The sequence below is a fragment of the Tachypleus tridentatus genome, chromosome 10 (genome assembly GCF_004210375.1).
Source record: "Tachypleus tridentatus isolate NWPU-2018 chromosome 10, ASM421037v1, whole genome shotgun sequence".
NCBI lineage: Eukaryota > Metazoa > Arthropoda > Merostomata > Xiphosura > Limulidae > Tachypleus > Tachypleus tridentatus.
The window spans coordinates 128,836,815-128,853,103 of NC_134834.1; the positions used below are offsets into that span (position 1 = coordinate 128,836,815).

At 32.1% G+C, this 16,289-nt stretch overlaps 1 protein-coding gene across 19 annotated transcripts in view; it reads right to left on the minus strand.

The window, feature by feature from the left end:
• Positions 1-15,090, minus strand: part of LOC143230285 (uncharacterized) — a 55,239-nt gene extending 40,149 nt beyond the window's left edge. For 8 of the 19 annotated variants that reach the window (XR_013016339.1, XR_013016337.1, XR_013016334.1 and 5 more), the window contains exons 1-2: positions 14,836-15,090; positions 2,443-2,502 (exon numbers count right to left, since the gene is read on the minus strand). Coding sequence is in view for 5 of the 19 variants with exons in the window: in XM_076463541.1 (XP_076319656.1) it covers positions 2,443-2,502; positions 11,833-11,929; positions 13,404-13,492 (246 nt within the window). In the remaining 14 variants the exon portion in view is untranslated. Of the gene's footprint in view, positions 1-2,442; positions 2,503-5,662; positions 5,736-5,890; positions 5,963-11,832; positions 11,930-13,403; positions 13,537-14,835 lie in introns of those variants that run through there. The other 11 variants (XR_013016329.1, XR_013016328.1, XM_076463541.1 and 8 more) reach the window with 6 other exon arrangements.
• Positions 15,091-16,289: the final 1,199 nt, after the last annotated feature.

A 16,289-nucleotide genomic window follows, 5' to 3' on the forward strand; every position in this document is an offset into this window, starting at 1 on the left:
CCCATCTTTGTGAGGTGAGATACATCTCACTGCAAAAACTGCTTAGGTGGAGAAACTGGCAAGAATCTCCGGCGTGGGGATGATCTTCAAATCCCTCTTAACAGTATGAATTCATGATGAATTCAAAGTAGCATGAGGTGTAACCTCAATAGGTATATCCCCAACTGCCTTTGAATGCATGAGGAGTTCACTGTGTTGAGATGTGGATGTTTCCACCAATATGTCACCAGATCGAAGCATCTTTAGTGACTTTCGAGAGCCAGCAAGTCCCTTCTGAATGAAAAAGGGAGATATTTTCCCTAAAGATTTGTCTGAAAGAGAATGTAGATAAGAAAATAAGGTACAACAGGTGTTAGAGATGTTGAAGGTTGCTGCTTAGAATTTTCAAGATGTGGTCATTTACCTGTGGACTGTTTTTTCACTATTTAAATTTTTATTTGGGGGATCCATAATAAAAGAAGGAAATTTTTGTGCCCACTGACCCCACCCACCATGGAGCCAAACCCAAACACCAGCATCAGATACAATATCCACAACACCTGTTGAGAACATCCAGCACTGGTACTTGGTTGACCAAGTGGACCAACCAACTGACCCAAGGGGGGCCACCTGTCTACAGGAATTCAAGGCCAAAGTGGTGTGTTAGGGATCCCTCAACCACCAGAATTCTTTCCTCCTCTTCACGGGTAGCCATGCACGGCAAACATGTGAGTGGATGTTTATATCTCAGAAGAGGTAAACTGAAAGAACAGAACATTCCCTGGGAGGTCCCCTCACCATGTACAGAAATCCACACCGAGGGACAAGAAATTTGGAAGAAGAAATTAGTTATTCAAGTTAATGTAATATAACTTATATTTCTAAAAGTGCACATATGACAGGATGGACAGCAGTCTCAAAACTATGTATGTTGTAATGGATTTAGTGTTACACATTTATTTTAATATGCATGCTTGTTTCAGTTTAACATAAATTTCAAAATACATATCACACGTATTGTTAAATGTGTACTGTTAAAGTCCTACCTGTTTTCTAAATTTGTAGATTTTTGAGCATAAGAATCAACCAAGTATGGTGCATGTAAAATGCTAGTGATTGCCAGTATTACTGCCAGCTGAATTTTTGAAAATCTTGCCTAATGAATATAAAAGGTAGCCACTGCAATATGCAGTGAAACAATTTTAATATTGGAGGTTTGTCACAATCAGTGTACTATAAACCACAGTAGCTATAATTGTGATAAATGCTTATTAATTGGAAAACTGACCAGGAATGTGTGTAGATTTTGAACATTACACACAGTTTCACTTCAGTGACTTAAATTCACGTTAGTATTTCAATGAGGACATTCCATATCCTTGTCAGTAAAAAGACAGCTTGTAAGTGGCATGAGGCCAGCCAAAAAGAGAGATAGCTTATGTAAGCAAAGTATAACAATATCAACTCTGAGTTAATTTGCTCTTCATGCACCATCAATAAATTATTTAGATCCAAACCACATAGAAGACTCAGTATAGTTTGTACGTTTGTAAAATCTTCACATATAAAATTATATTGTAGTTCATATATTAAAATGTATTTGCATTAAAAAAGAAAATTGTATCAATGTTGTTGTCAAATATATATGCAAAAACGGCTCGTTTGGGTTGAGAAACCTGACGATGACCAAAGAAGGTAGAAACGTTGTTCGCTCTTCTACGTAAAATATTTTCTCAACCCAAACGAGCCATTTTTGCATATATATTTCTCTGCAAGTGGGTTTTCTCGACATCACTGGTTGTTGTCAAATATCATAAATATGATACATATTAATATTCAATTAACTTCTAAATTAAAATTAAAATTTCCAGCTATTTGAACTTGTAAGATGTAACATACATAACATAATAAAGACTTATTACAACAGATAAATTATAGTACATAACAATGTATATATAATAAAGATGGAAGAATTCATCTATCAGCATTCTTAAAATTATGTTAAATTTTCAAAATAGATAATAATACTGTCTTGTTGTTTAGAACATAGTAATCCTGAAGTGTAAATGTCCTACAAACACTCTTTTGTAGACTTTTAGTAAAACCTTTCACCTCAGAAAATTGACTAAAATCCTTTAACACAGTTGTAAAATAACTATTTTTTGCTTTTACAATTAAAAGTTATACATGCACAAATACATTAAAAAAAATCATGTAATTTGTTGAACACTTCAATAGAAACATCTGTCATGTCACAAGCAGAAATTTCTTTCATAGAAAGTTTTGTTTAAATGTTTTAATATACACTCCACACTAATTTCAATAGATTAGTGAAATAAGTAAAGAAATATTTCTGAACACAGAGTAAAAAAAATACTTTTATTAAGACTATCAAACTAAATATATTTCTACTGCTTTTAATAATAGATATTTTTCTCAGATGAAAATAGAGGAAATCCTTACCATATCTCCATTTCCATTAGGTACTTCAATAACTGTTGACTGATCAACTGGCAGAATATCCTAAATGTATATATTAAACGTACATAAGATTATGAAAAAACAGATACCAGTGTACAGTTATATAATGTTATAAAACATAATTATTAAAAACACTACATGCTCTTTTACTATTATCACCCAATAAAACTCAAAGAATATTGAAATACTTCTAAGTTTTTTCAGGATTTTGTTAACTAATTGCAAGACAGTACCTCTAACATGCCATAATTCTTAACTTGCTCATTAGCACCTTGAGCTGCTGACAGATAATAATGAAGCATGAATATGAAAAGTAACAAAAATGTACAAATATTCAATGAGATGACTGTAAAGAAATGAGAGTGAAAGCTGCAAGCTAAAAATAATGAGAAATTAAAAGCAAATCATCAAATAAGTAACAAAACAATGGAAATACACAGGAAAGTAGCAACCATTTGCTAGTTAATGCCTTCAATATATCTAATATGATGTAATGATACAATTAAAACATAAAAACACAGAGAATTAACATCCTTTAACAATGTCTGAGTCAGGTTTCTACATAATGGTGCTTAGTGTTTCAGAATAATTGCAAAAGACCTCAGTTGTTCACCAAGTACTGTTACATTAAAAAAGGCAGGAGACAGACAAAATATTTCACTGAAAGGTATGGTGCTGTTGGGGTAATTTCACGATAAAAAAACCCTTATTATACAAAGAAAATAGATTTTGCAAAATAGCATATCATGCTCTGTGGAACAATGGCACAAGAAGTGTTAAACTAACAATTTTAAATTTAAACTGTCTGGTGTTCAGTATTGACATACTGGGGTATGTTAATGGTTACATAGTTTATGGCACAATAAGTTTTATAATATAGTAAAGTGGAAGAGTGATTTGGTTGAGGTACAGCAAATACAGCAGTTTCTTCAAGATTCTTCACTTTTTGCAACCTATTTGAAATTACTAACTCAGACTCGATTGCTACAGAAAATTCTTCTGTAATGTGATAGCACTTTGCATGATAATCCCTTTATGAACTTCTCTAGAGAAATATTCTTGAAATCTGCAGATATAATGGTGGGATATATCTTCCCATGTAAGCAACACATTCTTGCATAAGTTTTTTTTTTTTGAACCTTTCTTGTCAAGCCCTAACCTTAGCTCAAATGATAAACTTAGTTCACAACTGAGTTGAAACATTAGTGCAGCTCAGCCAATATTGAGCCTCAGTGACTTAACTGCTTATCAATCCTAATAAGTTAATAAGTGCTAATCAAGCACTTGTCCAACTAAACTCAGCATCAGTTATTGCACCACCTGTTCTTAAATCCATGAATATCAACTAGTTAGGAGACTAACATTGGTAGCAATACATTTTCCATGTTGTTTCAACCAGCATCAAGCTGAGATATCATCTGGGGATTGCATGACCATTGCATGCTTTCCCTCTATTGGGAGCTATGGTGGTAGTAGTACAACTACTGGCAAGGACTCCCTGGCCAGACTGGTCAATGGTTAGAAGTTGAGCAAACAAGCAAATCTTGGTCATTAAAGTTGTGTCAGATGGAAACTGGTTAAAACCTATGAATGTGTCTTTATAGAGAAATGCAACAATGGCTAGGGCTCCTCATGAAAATGACATGCAGGAAATTGCAAAACAAGCAAGGACTACCATGTCAAGGATGAGCACAGCAAAAGGAGCTAGTTCACAAACTATTTTTCACAACACAGAATACTGAAAGAGTGAAAGAAAGAATTCACAAATAAGATGAAACTCTTTATCAATGTCAGATCCAAACTGCATGTATATAAGAAACATGCTGAAAAAAGCAGAGCTAGAAAAACTGGAAAATGGTATCAAGAAATAATGGTGCAATAATCTGCAAAGAGTTAAGGAATAGCATCACTGAAACCAAACATGTGAATGACAGGCCCACCTTCATGAGATTATATCTGGGTGTGGAGTACATTACAATGATGTACTCTTATGTACTAGAATCTGGATGTAATGATAGACAAAAGAACAATCTTGGGAGAAACTGGATGAACATGAGATTGGCATTCTTTTATATGCACGTCAAAAGGTTTTAATTAGTTACATTCAAAATTTGATTAAACCACTTTCTTATCACTGTATACAAATATACTTGTCATAAAAATGTAGCTTGTAACCCAAATTCTATTAATATATGTTTTTAAGTTCTTAATTTCATAATACAATATAAAAAAGCCAAAACTTTCTATACTATGAGAATCGTGTTTTGATATCTAGGTATCTCCTCTTCTCTTATTTATTTACCATACATCTGAGAAGTAAGAAATTTAAAGTAAATTGGTCTTCAATATTATGTGGTTACAAAACTATCAAATAAGAAATCAGACCTCTCTTGCCATGCACACCTGCCACAGACTTTCTTTCAGAAATTGCCCATAGTTCTCTCACATCTAATACTATACTATTTATTACCAATTGAAAGCCAAGGTGTTAATCTATCAAATGAAGTATTACACTAAATTCATTTCTGTACACAGAATTGTCTATTTCACCTCCAGTGCAAAATTTATTACGTGGGAAACACATCAACAAGCTTAGATTAATATTTAATGACTCCAGTTGCATAGTATATATCCAGAAAACTGTGATAGCTATAAAACATTGTTTACTTCTTGCATGTTACCATTTTGTGTACATTAGTTGAAAATTTAAACAAACAGAAAATTATTTAGTGATGTAATACAATTAGCAAACAAAAGTATGGTTACGTGTCACTGACAGTTGACAACAACAAAAAAGACAACCCAGATAAGTACTTTATCTTTTTTTTTTTAATGTGTATTCTTTATTTACTATTATAAAAGTAACTGAAGTTTAAAAGTTAGATTAGGTAAAATAAAGAATAATAATACAAATTTTTCATGAAGTATGCTTGTGAGCAGTCTTTGTGTTATGTAATTTGATAGGACAAAATGAGCTACAATTCTCTAAGTGATTTACAGCTTACATGGCCCAAATATTCTCAAGACACAGTTATTCATGTTAATGGATATGGTAACGTAAGTGCACATGGGCTGCATCACTGCACATATAAAATACAAAAATAATTTTTTTTTGCTGAGATATGGCTTATGTACTGAATCAAACACAGTGGCCCTGCTAACCTCTTTCAATTTTTGTGAACATTATCTCATATACACTTACTTCAATATGTGATGTGAATAACCAATCAGCAGCTTAAGATCTCTCCCTAGTGGTTTTTTTCAGTCATTTTAATCTGTTAAAAGGATACCACATTATATCAAATCAAGATTTCAAGGAGATAGGCTGTGTTATTAGCCTACTCCAAGTTTCATTAAGCTTGTTAAATTATAGTGGAATTCTATGGTATTGATATAGTAATTTATTTTTTGGTTGTTCATATACACTTACTTCAAAATGTGATGTGAATAACCAATCAGCAGCTTAAGATCTCTCCCTAGTGGTTTTTTCAGTCATTTTAATCTGTTAAAAGGATACCACATTATATCAAATCAAGATTTCAAGGAGATAGGCTGTGTTATTAGCCTACTCCAAGTTTCATTAAGCTTGTTAAATTATAGTGGAATTCTATGGTATTGATATAGTAATTTATTTTTTGGTTGTTCAACTGTATATATAAAGCAAAATATATTTTGTTTCATATCCTCCACTTGTGAAATTTTAAAAGGCTTAGCAAACTATGTCCAGCAGCAACCAAGTTCAAAGGTTGTAGCTACAAGAGATAATTATTTGCCTTACTTCATTTATTTTTATACATTAAAAAAAATTAAATTAACTTGTTTCTAAATAGTAATAATCTATACACTTGTATAATGTATAATAATTGAAAAGAGAATGTATTTTACAAAATACTAGTCCACTAAAACACAGCCGAGTTAGATCACTTTGTAAAGACTAAATGTCAGTTTTATATTATCAGATGTAGTAACACAAGTCACATGGGCCTCATCATTATACTTTTGATTCTGTTAGCCAGGCATGGCTGAAAGGTAAAAAAAATAAAAATAATATATATATAAATGTATAATGTCATAATATTTAAGTTATTTACTCTAAACATTTATATTTTCATGTTATAATCTGTTGTCATTCTTGAACAAAAAAAGGAATAATTTATACTTATTTTCTAATTTTATATCGTGGTTATGAGATTTGTCAAATCGATTGAACCCTAAGAGATTTGTTACTGAAAATAACAGATAAAACACAGTTTTTCTTTAAAAATATTTGAGAACTATCTGGACATAAGGATTTTGCATGTGAAATTTGAAAATTTTCAGATTCATAAAATAAAAACTACTTTGCACATTGGATAGGAAACATACAAAAATAAAAAAGGCACGAGTAAGACCATGCTTAAGAAATCTTATGACTTAATAAAAAAAAATCCGATAACTTGGGTATTAAAGCATCGTAATGTTTAATGATAATCTGCCACATTTCATGAACACACACTTACTAATTTAAAAGTTATTGCATGAAAACTATAAAAAGCACATAATGGTTATGAGGTCAGTCCCAGGGATCTGGGACTTAGCTCATGTTGCAAGAGGTAACACCCATAGGTTACTTACAACCTTCCTGCAAGATTATGAAGCTGAGAAAAACCATTTGCACAACATTTTGGTTCAACAAATGATTATAACAATTTCTCTTGAAATGTCCACAATCATAGTATGTACTCTGTCCCTCATGGTCAGTGTCATCTGGATAAAGGTAGTCACTGCTACTTTGCCATACTTTATCTTGTGATAAAGAGAAACCAAATTGAAGTAAAAATGTACCTCAGGACAGCTGGTATGGGTATTAACACTTTTAATGATAAAGCATAGGGGTCATTTCATGTCAAATCATCCAGGGAGCTACAGGTGACCCCCACAGAATGCCTTGAAAAAATTCACATGTGCTCATCTACCCATATAACGAAAAATTGCTAAATATTAGATCAATATCTCTGATAGTTTCTGATTTACAGCCCTGTAAAATTTAGTTGTTTTTTTTTAATTTTTGGCAAATAAGTAATGGTGCGAGAAGGCTGAAATTTGCTACGCTGACTAAATTAATCTCACAGAATTCAAAAATGGTCTCAAACCATGTTTATCTCTCTTAGGATTTGCATAGTGAGGCAGTAAAATCACCTGAAAACCCAAAATCATAAAAAACATTGGTTTATGTAATAAGCCATAGCTCTAAGACTTAATATGATGCAAAGCTGAATTTTGTTTTCTACTTTCCTATAACATATCAATTGATAAATCAGCAATTATTGTAATTAAAAGTCTGTTAGATCTCCTGTAAAAAAATTTAGCTGCATGCAACTTTTTATGATTTAGCTAAAAATAGCCCTACTTCAGGCCACAGTTTGACCATGCCACCAGTAATTCAGCCTTTTCAGATTTTTGCCATATATTCTTACATCTCTGAATATGATCTACAAAAAATATCAGGATGGTGTTTAACCTAATTAACTAAATTTTACAGGGCTGTACATCAGAAACTATTAGAGATATTGATCTAATCTTTGGCAATTTTTCATTATATGGGTAGATGAGCACATGTGAATTTTTTCAAGGCATTCTGAGGGGTCACGTGGAAAATTTTCCAAAACCTGGATGATTTGACATGGAATGATCCATAGATGACCTAAGAAAGTCAAATGTTGTTCTCTGCTTTATTCTGAGTACTCATTGATATCTTAGTGTGAGTTATAAAACTATGTAGTGCTAGAGATTGGAAAATACCAAATTGAGCTCTAATCTATGAAGATGCAAGCAGCTCCAAATGTCACAATGTTTAAATTTACCCTCATTACCTCCCTTCCTTTTACAGGTTTACAGTCACTTACAAATTAAAAACTCCTCTCTTCTATGATTTCTAGAAGACAGCATTACCAAGAAAGGTAAGCACTTTTCTACTATAAGGTTCCAATTTATAGTACAGGGTGGACAAATTGCAAATTTCTAATAATAGAACAGTCCTGAACAACAGTATGGGGTGGAAAATGGAGGGTTTATTTTCTTCCATACTTCATAGCATGTGATCTTCTAGGTGGTTGGCTATTGAAAGGCATGGGTGTGTTTTTATGTTTGTGTTTTCTTATAGCAAAACCACATTGGATTAACTGCTCAGTCCACTGGAAAGGCATGGGAGTAAAAAAATGTGTACACATGTTTTTCAATTGAATCTTTGCTGATAATAAAATAAATATGCTGTAATGTTACTTTTATCAACCATCTAAGCAAAATGGCTAGTTATGGACTGGTAACCTGCCAATTCCCTTTACATTTAATTGAAAAGCTTCTATTTTGAGTTCTGAATAGGCCAGAGACTTATGCTGCCTTATGACATAACTCTTGACAGGCCACAGCGTGCTACAATTAGAAGGGCTAGCCTGCATTTGCTTGACCCTAAATGACTAACTTGAGCAATAGCCAATTGCAGATTCACCAGAAAAGCAAGGTAGTCAAGATTTTTCTCAAATAAATGATACTGGCAAATTTTCCTGCATTTTTTGGACAAACTTTTATAATAATACAGTCCTGGATAAGTACTGTAAACAGGGTGGAAAAAAGCCTGGAAATAAGTAGTCATACATGAACAATTATTCAGAATTGTTTAGTTCCTCTGTTTATCATGAAAGTGCTTTTACAACAATTTTAACAGTTTTCTCCCCAACTTCTTCAAATATAACCTAATTATATCACTGTTAAAAATAATTTTTCTATCTTTGCCCAAATTATTCTATTTTACATAGAGAAATTGCATTGCTGGCCAAACACCTGTTAAATAATGGCTATTCAACTGACTTTTTTGCAAATACTATATGCCATTTCCTAAATAAAGCATTCTAAGCATCAGTCAATGTGCACACCACTCCAAATTTATGCTTATTATTTCCCTTCTTTTTTATGAGTTCATAGTCCTAATAAATTAAAAACCACTCTTCTCCACTAAAAAATTCTACCCTCAGATCTAGCATCTGCATTAAACACATTTAAATTTAAAAATCAGTTACTTACATTTTGATGTTTGTGGCTCATGCATAAGAATATACAGTCATGTGAAAAGTTAGGGCACCCTATGAAAGCCTGTGTATTTTTGTAACATTTTTGGATATATAGATATTTAATCTCAATTTCAACAATACTGAGAGATTATAGGAATATAACTAAACAATTAAAACTGAAGAAAAGACTTTTCAAAATCTTCTGTAAATGTAATTCTACAAAAATGCATATTCTAACTGAGGAAAAAGTTAGGACACCCTTCCCCCTAATAGCTAGTGTTACCCCCTTTGGCTGAAATAACTGCAGTGAGACACTTCTTGTAGCCATCTACCAGTCTCTGACATCGGTCTGAAGAAAGTTTTCCCCACTCCTCAATGCAGAATTTTTCAGCTGTGAGATGTTTGAGGGGTTTCTTGCATGTACAGCCCGTTTCAAGTCACCCCACAGCATCTCAATGGGATTAAGATCTAGGCTTTGACTCAGCCATTCCAGGACTCTCCATTTCTTAGTTTTCAGCAAGTCCTTGGTGGAGTTACTGGTATGTTTTGGGTCATTGTCATGTTGCAGGGTCCAGTTCCGCTTCAGCCTTAATTTTCGTACAGATGGACTCACATGATCCTCAAGCACCCTTTGATACACAGTAGAATTCATGGTGGATTCTATGATTGTGAGCTGTCCAGGTCCTGCTGCAGCAAAGCAGCCCCAAACCATGACACTTTCACCTCCAAGCTTCACAGTTGGTATGAGGTTCTATTCCTGGAATGCTGTATTTGGTTTATGCCAAACATGTCCTCTGTTCTGGTGTCCAAATAATTCAATTCTGAACTCATCTGTCCAAAGAACATTATTCCAGAAGTCCTGGTCTTTGTCTACATTCTCTCTGGCAAACTTCAGTCTGGCCTTGATGTTTCTCTTAGAGAGCAAAGGTTTCCTCCTTGCACACCTCCCATGCAAGTTACACTTGTGCAGTCTCTTTCTGTTTGTAGAGGCATGCACTTTCACATCAACAGTAGCCAGAGCCTGCTATAGGTCCCGTGATAACATGTTAGGGTGTTTGGAGATCTCTTTTAGCATCTTGCGGTCTGCTCTCAGGGTGAACTTGCTTGGACGACCAGACCTGGTCATGTTGGCAATTGTTTTGAAAGCCCTCCACTTGTTGACTATTTTCCGGACAGTGGAATGGCTGATTTCAAAATCTTTTGGGATCTTTTTAAATCCCTTACCAGACTCATAAGCTGCTACAATTTTCTTTCTCAAGGCCTCAGACAGCTCTTTTGCTCTCACCATGGTGCTCACTCTCACTTCAACAGTCAAGAGCACACCAAACTAAATGTCTGAGGTTTAAATAGGGCAAGCCTCATTCAAAATGCTGAGCAACGATCTTCTAATCATGTGCACCTGGTGTGATACACCTGTGTGTGAGTTGAGCCATTTTAAGTGGGAATAAATGTGGGGGTGTTGTCCTAACTTTTCCTCAGTTAGAATATGCATATTTGTAGAATTACATTTACAGAAGATCTTGAAAAGTTTTTTATTCAGTTTTAATTGTTTAGTTATATTCCTATAATCTATCAGTATTGTTGAAATTGAGATTAAATATCTATATATCCAAAAATGTTACACAAATACACAGGCTTTCATAGGGTGTCCTAACTTTTTCACATGACTGTATGTAGTGACACTAAGGTCATGTACATTAGAAAAACAAAACACTAGTTGAAAATTACAGTCTGTAAACATTTAGGATTTTCTAACAGAGATGATCATCTACTATCTAAACATATCCATTCATTCATATATTCAAAACAGAGGTCATAATGCTTGATCTAATGATTTATGTTTTATTTCTACAGGATATTTAGACCTTGAACTCTACTTTAAATAAAGTTTACCCATAGCTAAAACTGCTTTACTGTTTACTTACAAATCCCTTTAGATCTAAAATTATTCGAAATTCATACACTTAAAACTCAAATGTTTTGCAATATATCTATAATTGTGTTTATTTTTATCCTTCTGTTTACCACTTTATTTAATAACTAAGTAAAAAAGTACCTAATAAAAGTATAGTTGTAGATAATATCTTTGTGACACTATTTTCAGATTTAGCCAAAGATGGAATAACTGTCAAACTTTATAAATAAAATGTTTTATGTTCTGTCAACCATCTTTATCTTCAAAATTGATTAAAATCATTAATGAGTTTGCTGATTACCTGATTAGCAAATTCCATTAATATCTCAATTCTAAAGGGAGATATGCAATTTGTCCTTATTTCAATTACATAAAATAAAACTTACTGAAATTACCAATGTTATAACTTACATACCAAATATGGCGATAAGTGCTGATATGATATGCTACTTCTGATTCTAGAAGTAGAATTCTAGAAATATCTGACATGTAAAGCTTCACATTTAAACTGAAATAGGAAATAAAAATACAACATTTTAATATTCTTTATAGCTGCATTAATCTACAGTTTGATATCAAACTTAATGACTTAAATTCACAAAATAATATTTCAATAAAATTCTGAATGCAAGGCAACAAATACAATGACATGGCCTTTGATCTATAACCCATCTGGAAAGGGTTAAGATAATTTACAATACATTTTAAATCTCCATATCCTCTCCAGTTTGATGTTTGACTGTGGGAGAACCACATACACTGAGTATGCATTTCTCTCAAACAAATACTACACCAAACATTAAATTACTTCACAATACATTTATCAAGTAAAATATAAATATATACAGAAAATGGATAAAAATAAATAACTACATGATAAATTTCAAGCTTTTGCTTTGTATCATTTTCAAAGATATACATTTTAACTCTAGCCTTGTGTAGGAGTATTGCACCCACTACGAACCACCAAAGCAACCATGTAATCATACTGTAACTTTTGACAACATAGATATATCTTCACACAATTTTGCAGACTATCAGTACACGCTACACACTTTTTGCAAATAAAATATCAAGTTTTCAAATTAAGTAATAAGAATTTTTTCCTTTCAGAATGTTGACTATCCAAATATGCAAAATAATCTTGATTTTAGGATTAAAAATACTTTTCTTTGTCTGAAAAATTGTCAAATATTATTTTCATAATCTCTAACATCATAAATAACTATTAATGGTTTAGTTTTGTTGTTTTTTAAGAAAATTTGTATATTTCCTCTGCCTTAACTTTATAGAAGGTTGGTGAATTTGACTGACCCCATATCTACAATAAAAACATTAAGAAATAAATTTAAATTACTCTTTCATCATTCAAGAATGACTTCAAATTGTAACAGGAAACCACAAATATTTGTTCTAAACTACATAAATCTCATATCATTATAACCCATTTATACTAATTTTTTTGTTTTATTTGCTGTTGAGCCATGTCAAATTATCCTGCCACACAAATTCCTCCACATAATTCTGTTTGTCTTTCTAAGATATCTATAAGATAAAAACGCATACTGTTGAAGAGTTTGAAGCATTATGATTAATGCTATTTTCTAAACAGAAATAAAATTTTCACACCAAAATACAGCATATATCAAATAGTATAAAATTGGCCTTTACAAAGTACAAATGTCTTACTGTTTTTAGTCTTAGTACTAAAGTACCAGTATTTTGCAACATACAGCAGTATTTCAGTTACTATACATTATGCAGGTGTGCATGTGTGTACATGTATTATTTACAAATACATTTGTATATTTGAGTTATTTTTTTACAACACAAAGCAGTAAATAAAAAATTTATAGAAACAATAATCTCTCCTACATACAATGTTACAAAGCTTTTTTTGTATTTGTGCATCCTATTTGCTAAGCCTCCTAGAATTTTTCACATGGAGGATGTAAAAATAAATAACAAAAAATATAAATTACCATACTAATCCTACAAAATTCCACTGTAATTTACCAGGTTTCTCAACTAAGCTGTATTTGGGTCTAAAAAACTCAGTTCTGATCAGCATATCACCTTGACCACCACTCTAACTTTGAGCTTTTCTCCTTTTTACTGAAAATAAAGACTCAGCTAGTAATTCATTTCATTGATATGGGTAGCTAGCCACAGTTTTGCATTTTTCATAGTGCTCAAGTAGATCAAACTTTACACAATTCTGCAGCACTGATTCCTGAGTGACAAGAAAGAACTGAATGCCCTGAATCTGGTCCTTTGCCCTACAGTACATATCAGAGATACTTATAATTTGATAATTTATTATTTTTCATAACCTTGATTTTTTTTAAGTGTTCAGAGATGTAAGAATATATGGTAAAGGCTGATTAGAATATTTCAATGGGATTCATAATTGTTTTTGAAACTTATGGATATATTTGCACACAGTAACACACCTGAATTATTTTTTTTTTCAAGTAAACAACATGTGGTCAAAGGATATATATATATACACACACACACACAGTTGAATAAGCAAATCATCATAAATAACTATTCTGATACCATATAATTCCACTATGATGAATGTGATAACCTTTCCACAGATTAAAATGGCTCAGAAAATCAGTAGGGGACACTTAATTATTCACACCTCATATATTGAAGTAAGTGTATATATACATATATAAGGGTCCCTTTTCAAAAATGGAAAGAAGTGAATGGGCCACTGTGTTTGGTTCAGTAAATAAGACATATCTCAGCAAAATAAAAAGATATGAGATTCTTATTTTATGTTCTAGTTTGATAATACTAATAATTTTAATTCTTAATTTGTATGAAACTATAGACATAGAATTTTGACATCACAAACATCCAATTTTAACCAGTGCTGCATCAAACATATCACGACTCACTAAAATCTATATTTAGATGTTCTTTTAGTATTTACTTTTAAATTAAGAAATTAACTCATACATGATATTAAAGTTTGGATTATAATCTACAATTTGATTCCAAACTTATTGATATAATTGATAAACTTTTCAATGCAAGTCAATAAATGTGATAACATGACCTTTGACCCCTGACCTGTCACAAAAGGGTTAAAAAATATAAAATTTTTAAAAAAGGATTTACAAATTGAGGCTACTTCTGTAAACATCAAATGAGTTTCATTTGTTAGTAACACTTAGCTGTTTGCTTTGTTTCAGCATAACTGTGTTTAGAAATGTAACTCAGTTAATTGAGATACAGTATAAAAGTTTGATATTCCGTGAAAAATCTTGATCTATTTCTAAATTTTTCAACAGTTATTATTTTATTTTTTGAATGAAAACTTATAATAGTGCCAAACAAATGACCAAGAGTATTATAGTCATGTCTGCTTAACAAAAGTACTTAAAAAAAAAATCTTACCTAGATTTCAATCTTCGAAGAAAAATTAGGAGTAAAAATACCCACCATATGATCTAAAAAAAAACAAAAAAAATCACTTAAGAAACAGTTATGTAACTCAGAGAGGCCAATCTTTTAATTCATCATTATATGACAAATTTTGTTAACATAATTAACATTTTCCAAAGAACACTCAGAGATAACTGCTAATATCATTTTTTAATAAGATTACATGACATTCTTGTTCTTAAAAAGTATTAACTAAACAAAACATTGTCTCTTTGGACATGACTGCACACATCATTTTGGCCACAGACACTTCAAATAATTTCATATCTTTAGAGCTATATAGTTATGGAATTGGCCTAGAAAATTTTACATATAAAAAGTTTACCAAAAAACTGATGTCATTACAATGCTAATGTTTCTCGATATTTTGATGAACAGAGTATAGAAGTTTAAGAGAGTTCTACCCAGCCCTCTTAATGTTTAAAGTGAAGGAATTCAACCAAGCCATGGACTATAACTCAATTAAGGAGATGTGTAAAATTCTAGTAAGCCACAAATCTTCACTTTAAAGAAGCAGTTGTGACATAAAAAAGGGAGACTAACCATCCCTATAGATTATAGCATAAGTGAACAGGGTGTAACCATACTGCTCATGGTAGTCGTTCACAATACTAAATACAAAAATGACCCGAACACCATATTAAGATTTGAACTGAGTTGTGAGAAAACTATACAGAGCTGCACGCTGAAAAAAACGTGTTCTGGCAACATATGGGAGCACTTATAACCCAACACTTCCATGGATGAACATCACTATAAATCTGTGGTATATGTTCCAATTACATTATGTATTATGGCAGGATAATGTCAGTTACCCTTATAAAATTTGCACTGTGGCCCTACCAGCCCAAATAGCTACTCAATATTTGTTACAGGGTTGCATCTTTAACTTATATATTAGCACTTCATGGGGTAATATTAACTGTCCCGACTTCAGAGCAACTCTTTACACCAAACATGAAACAATTATCTAAAAGAAAAACTATGGTTTAGTATCTGTGAAGTGTCAATATGGTAACTAACCCCAAGTACTAATGTCATAAGAACCAATGTATGAAACGAAGCAGAGGTACCACATAATTCCAATTCCCACACTGACTGATACATCCAAGATTAACATAATGCAACTGACAATCAGCATACACAAGAGATAGGCATTTATTATCTCAGTGAAGAATGTCTTTTTGTGTCAATATGATTGGATGGTTGGTGGATTTAGTGTTTTATGGTACAAAGCAGCTAGACTATCTGCGCTAAACATCTGATAAAAAGATAAAATCAAAGTAAATGTAGTAAAATTAATAAAAGGAAATTAAGGTAAAACAAAACAGAGTTTAAAAAAACAACATAAATAGAATAAAACCAATGTTTACATCTAGTCTACAATGTTAAGAAAAAAATCACAG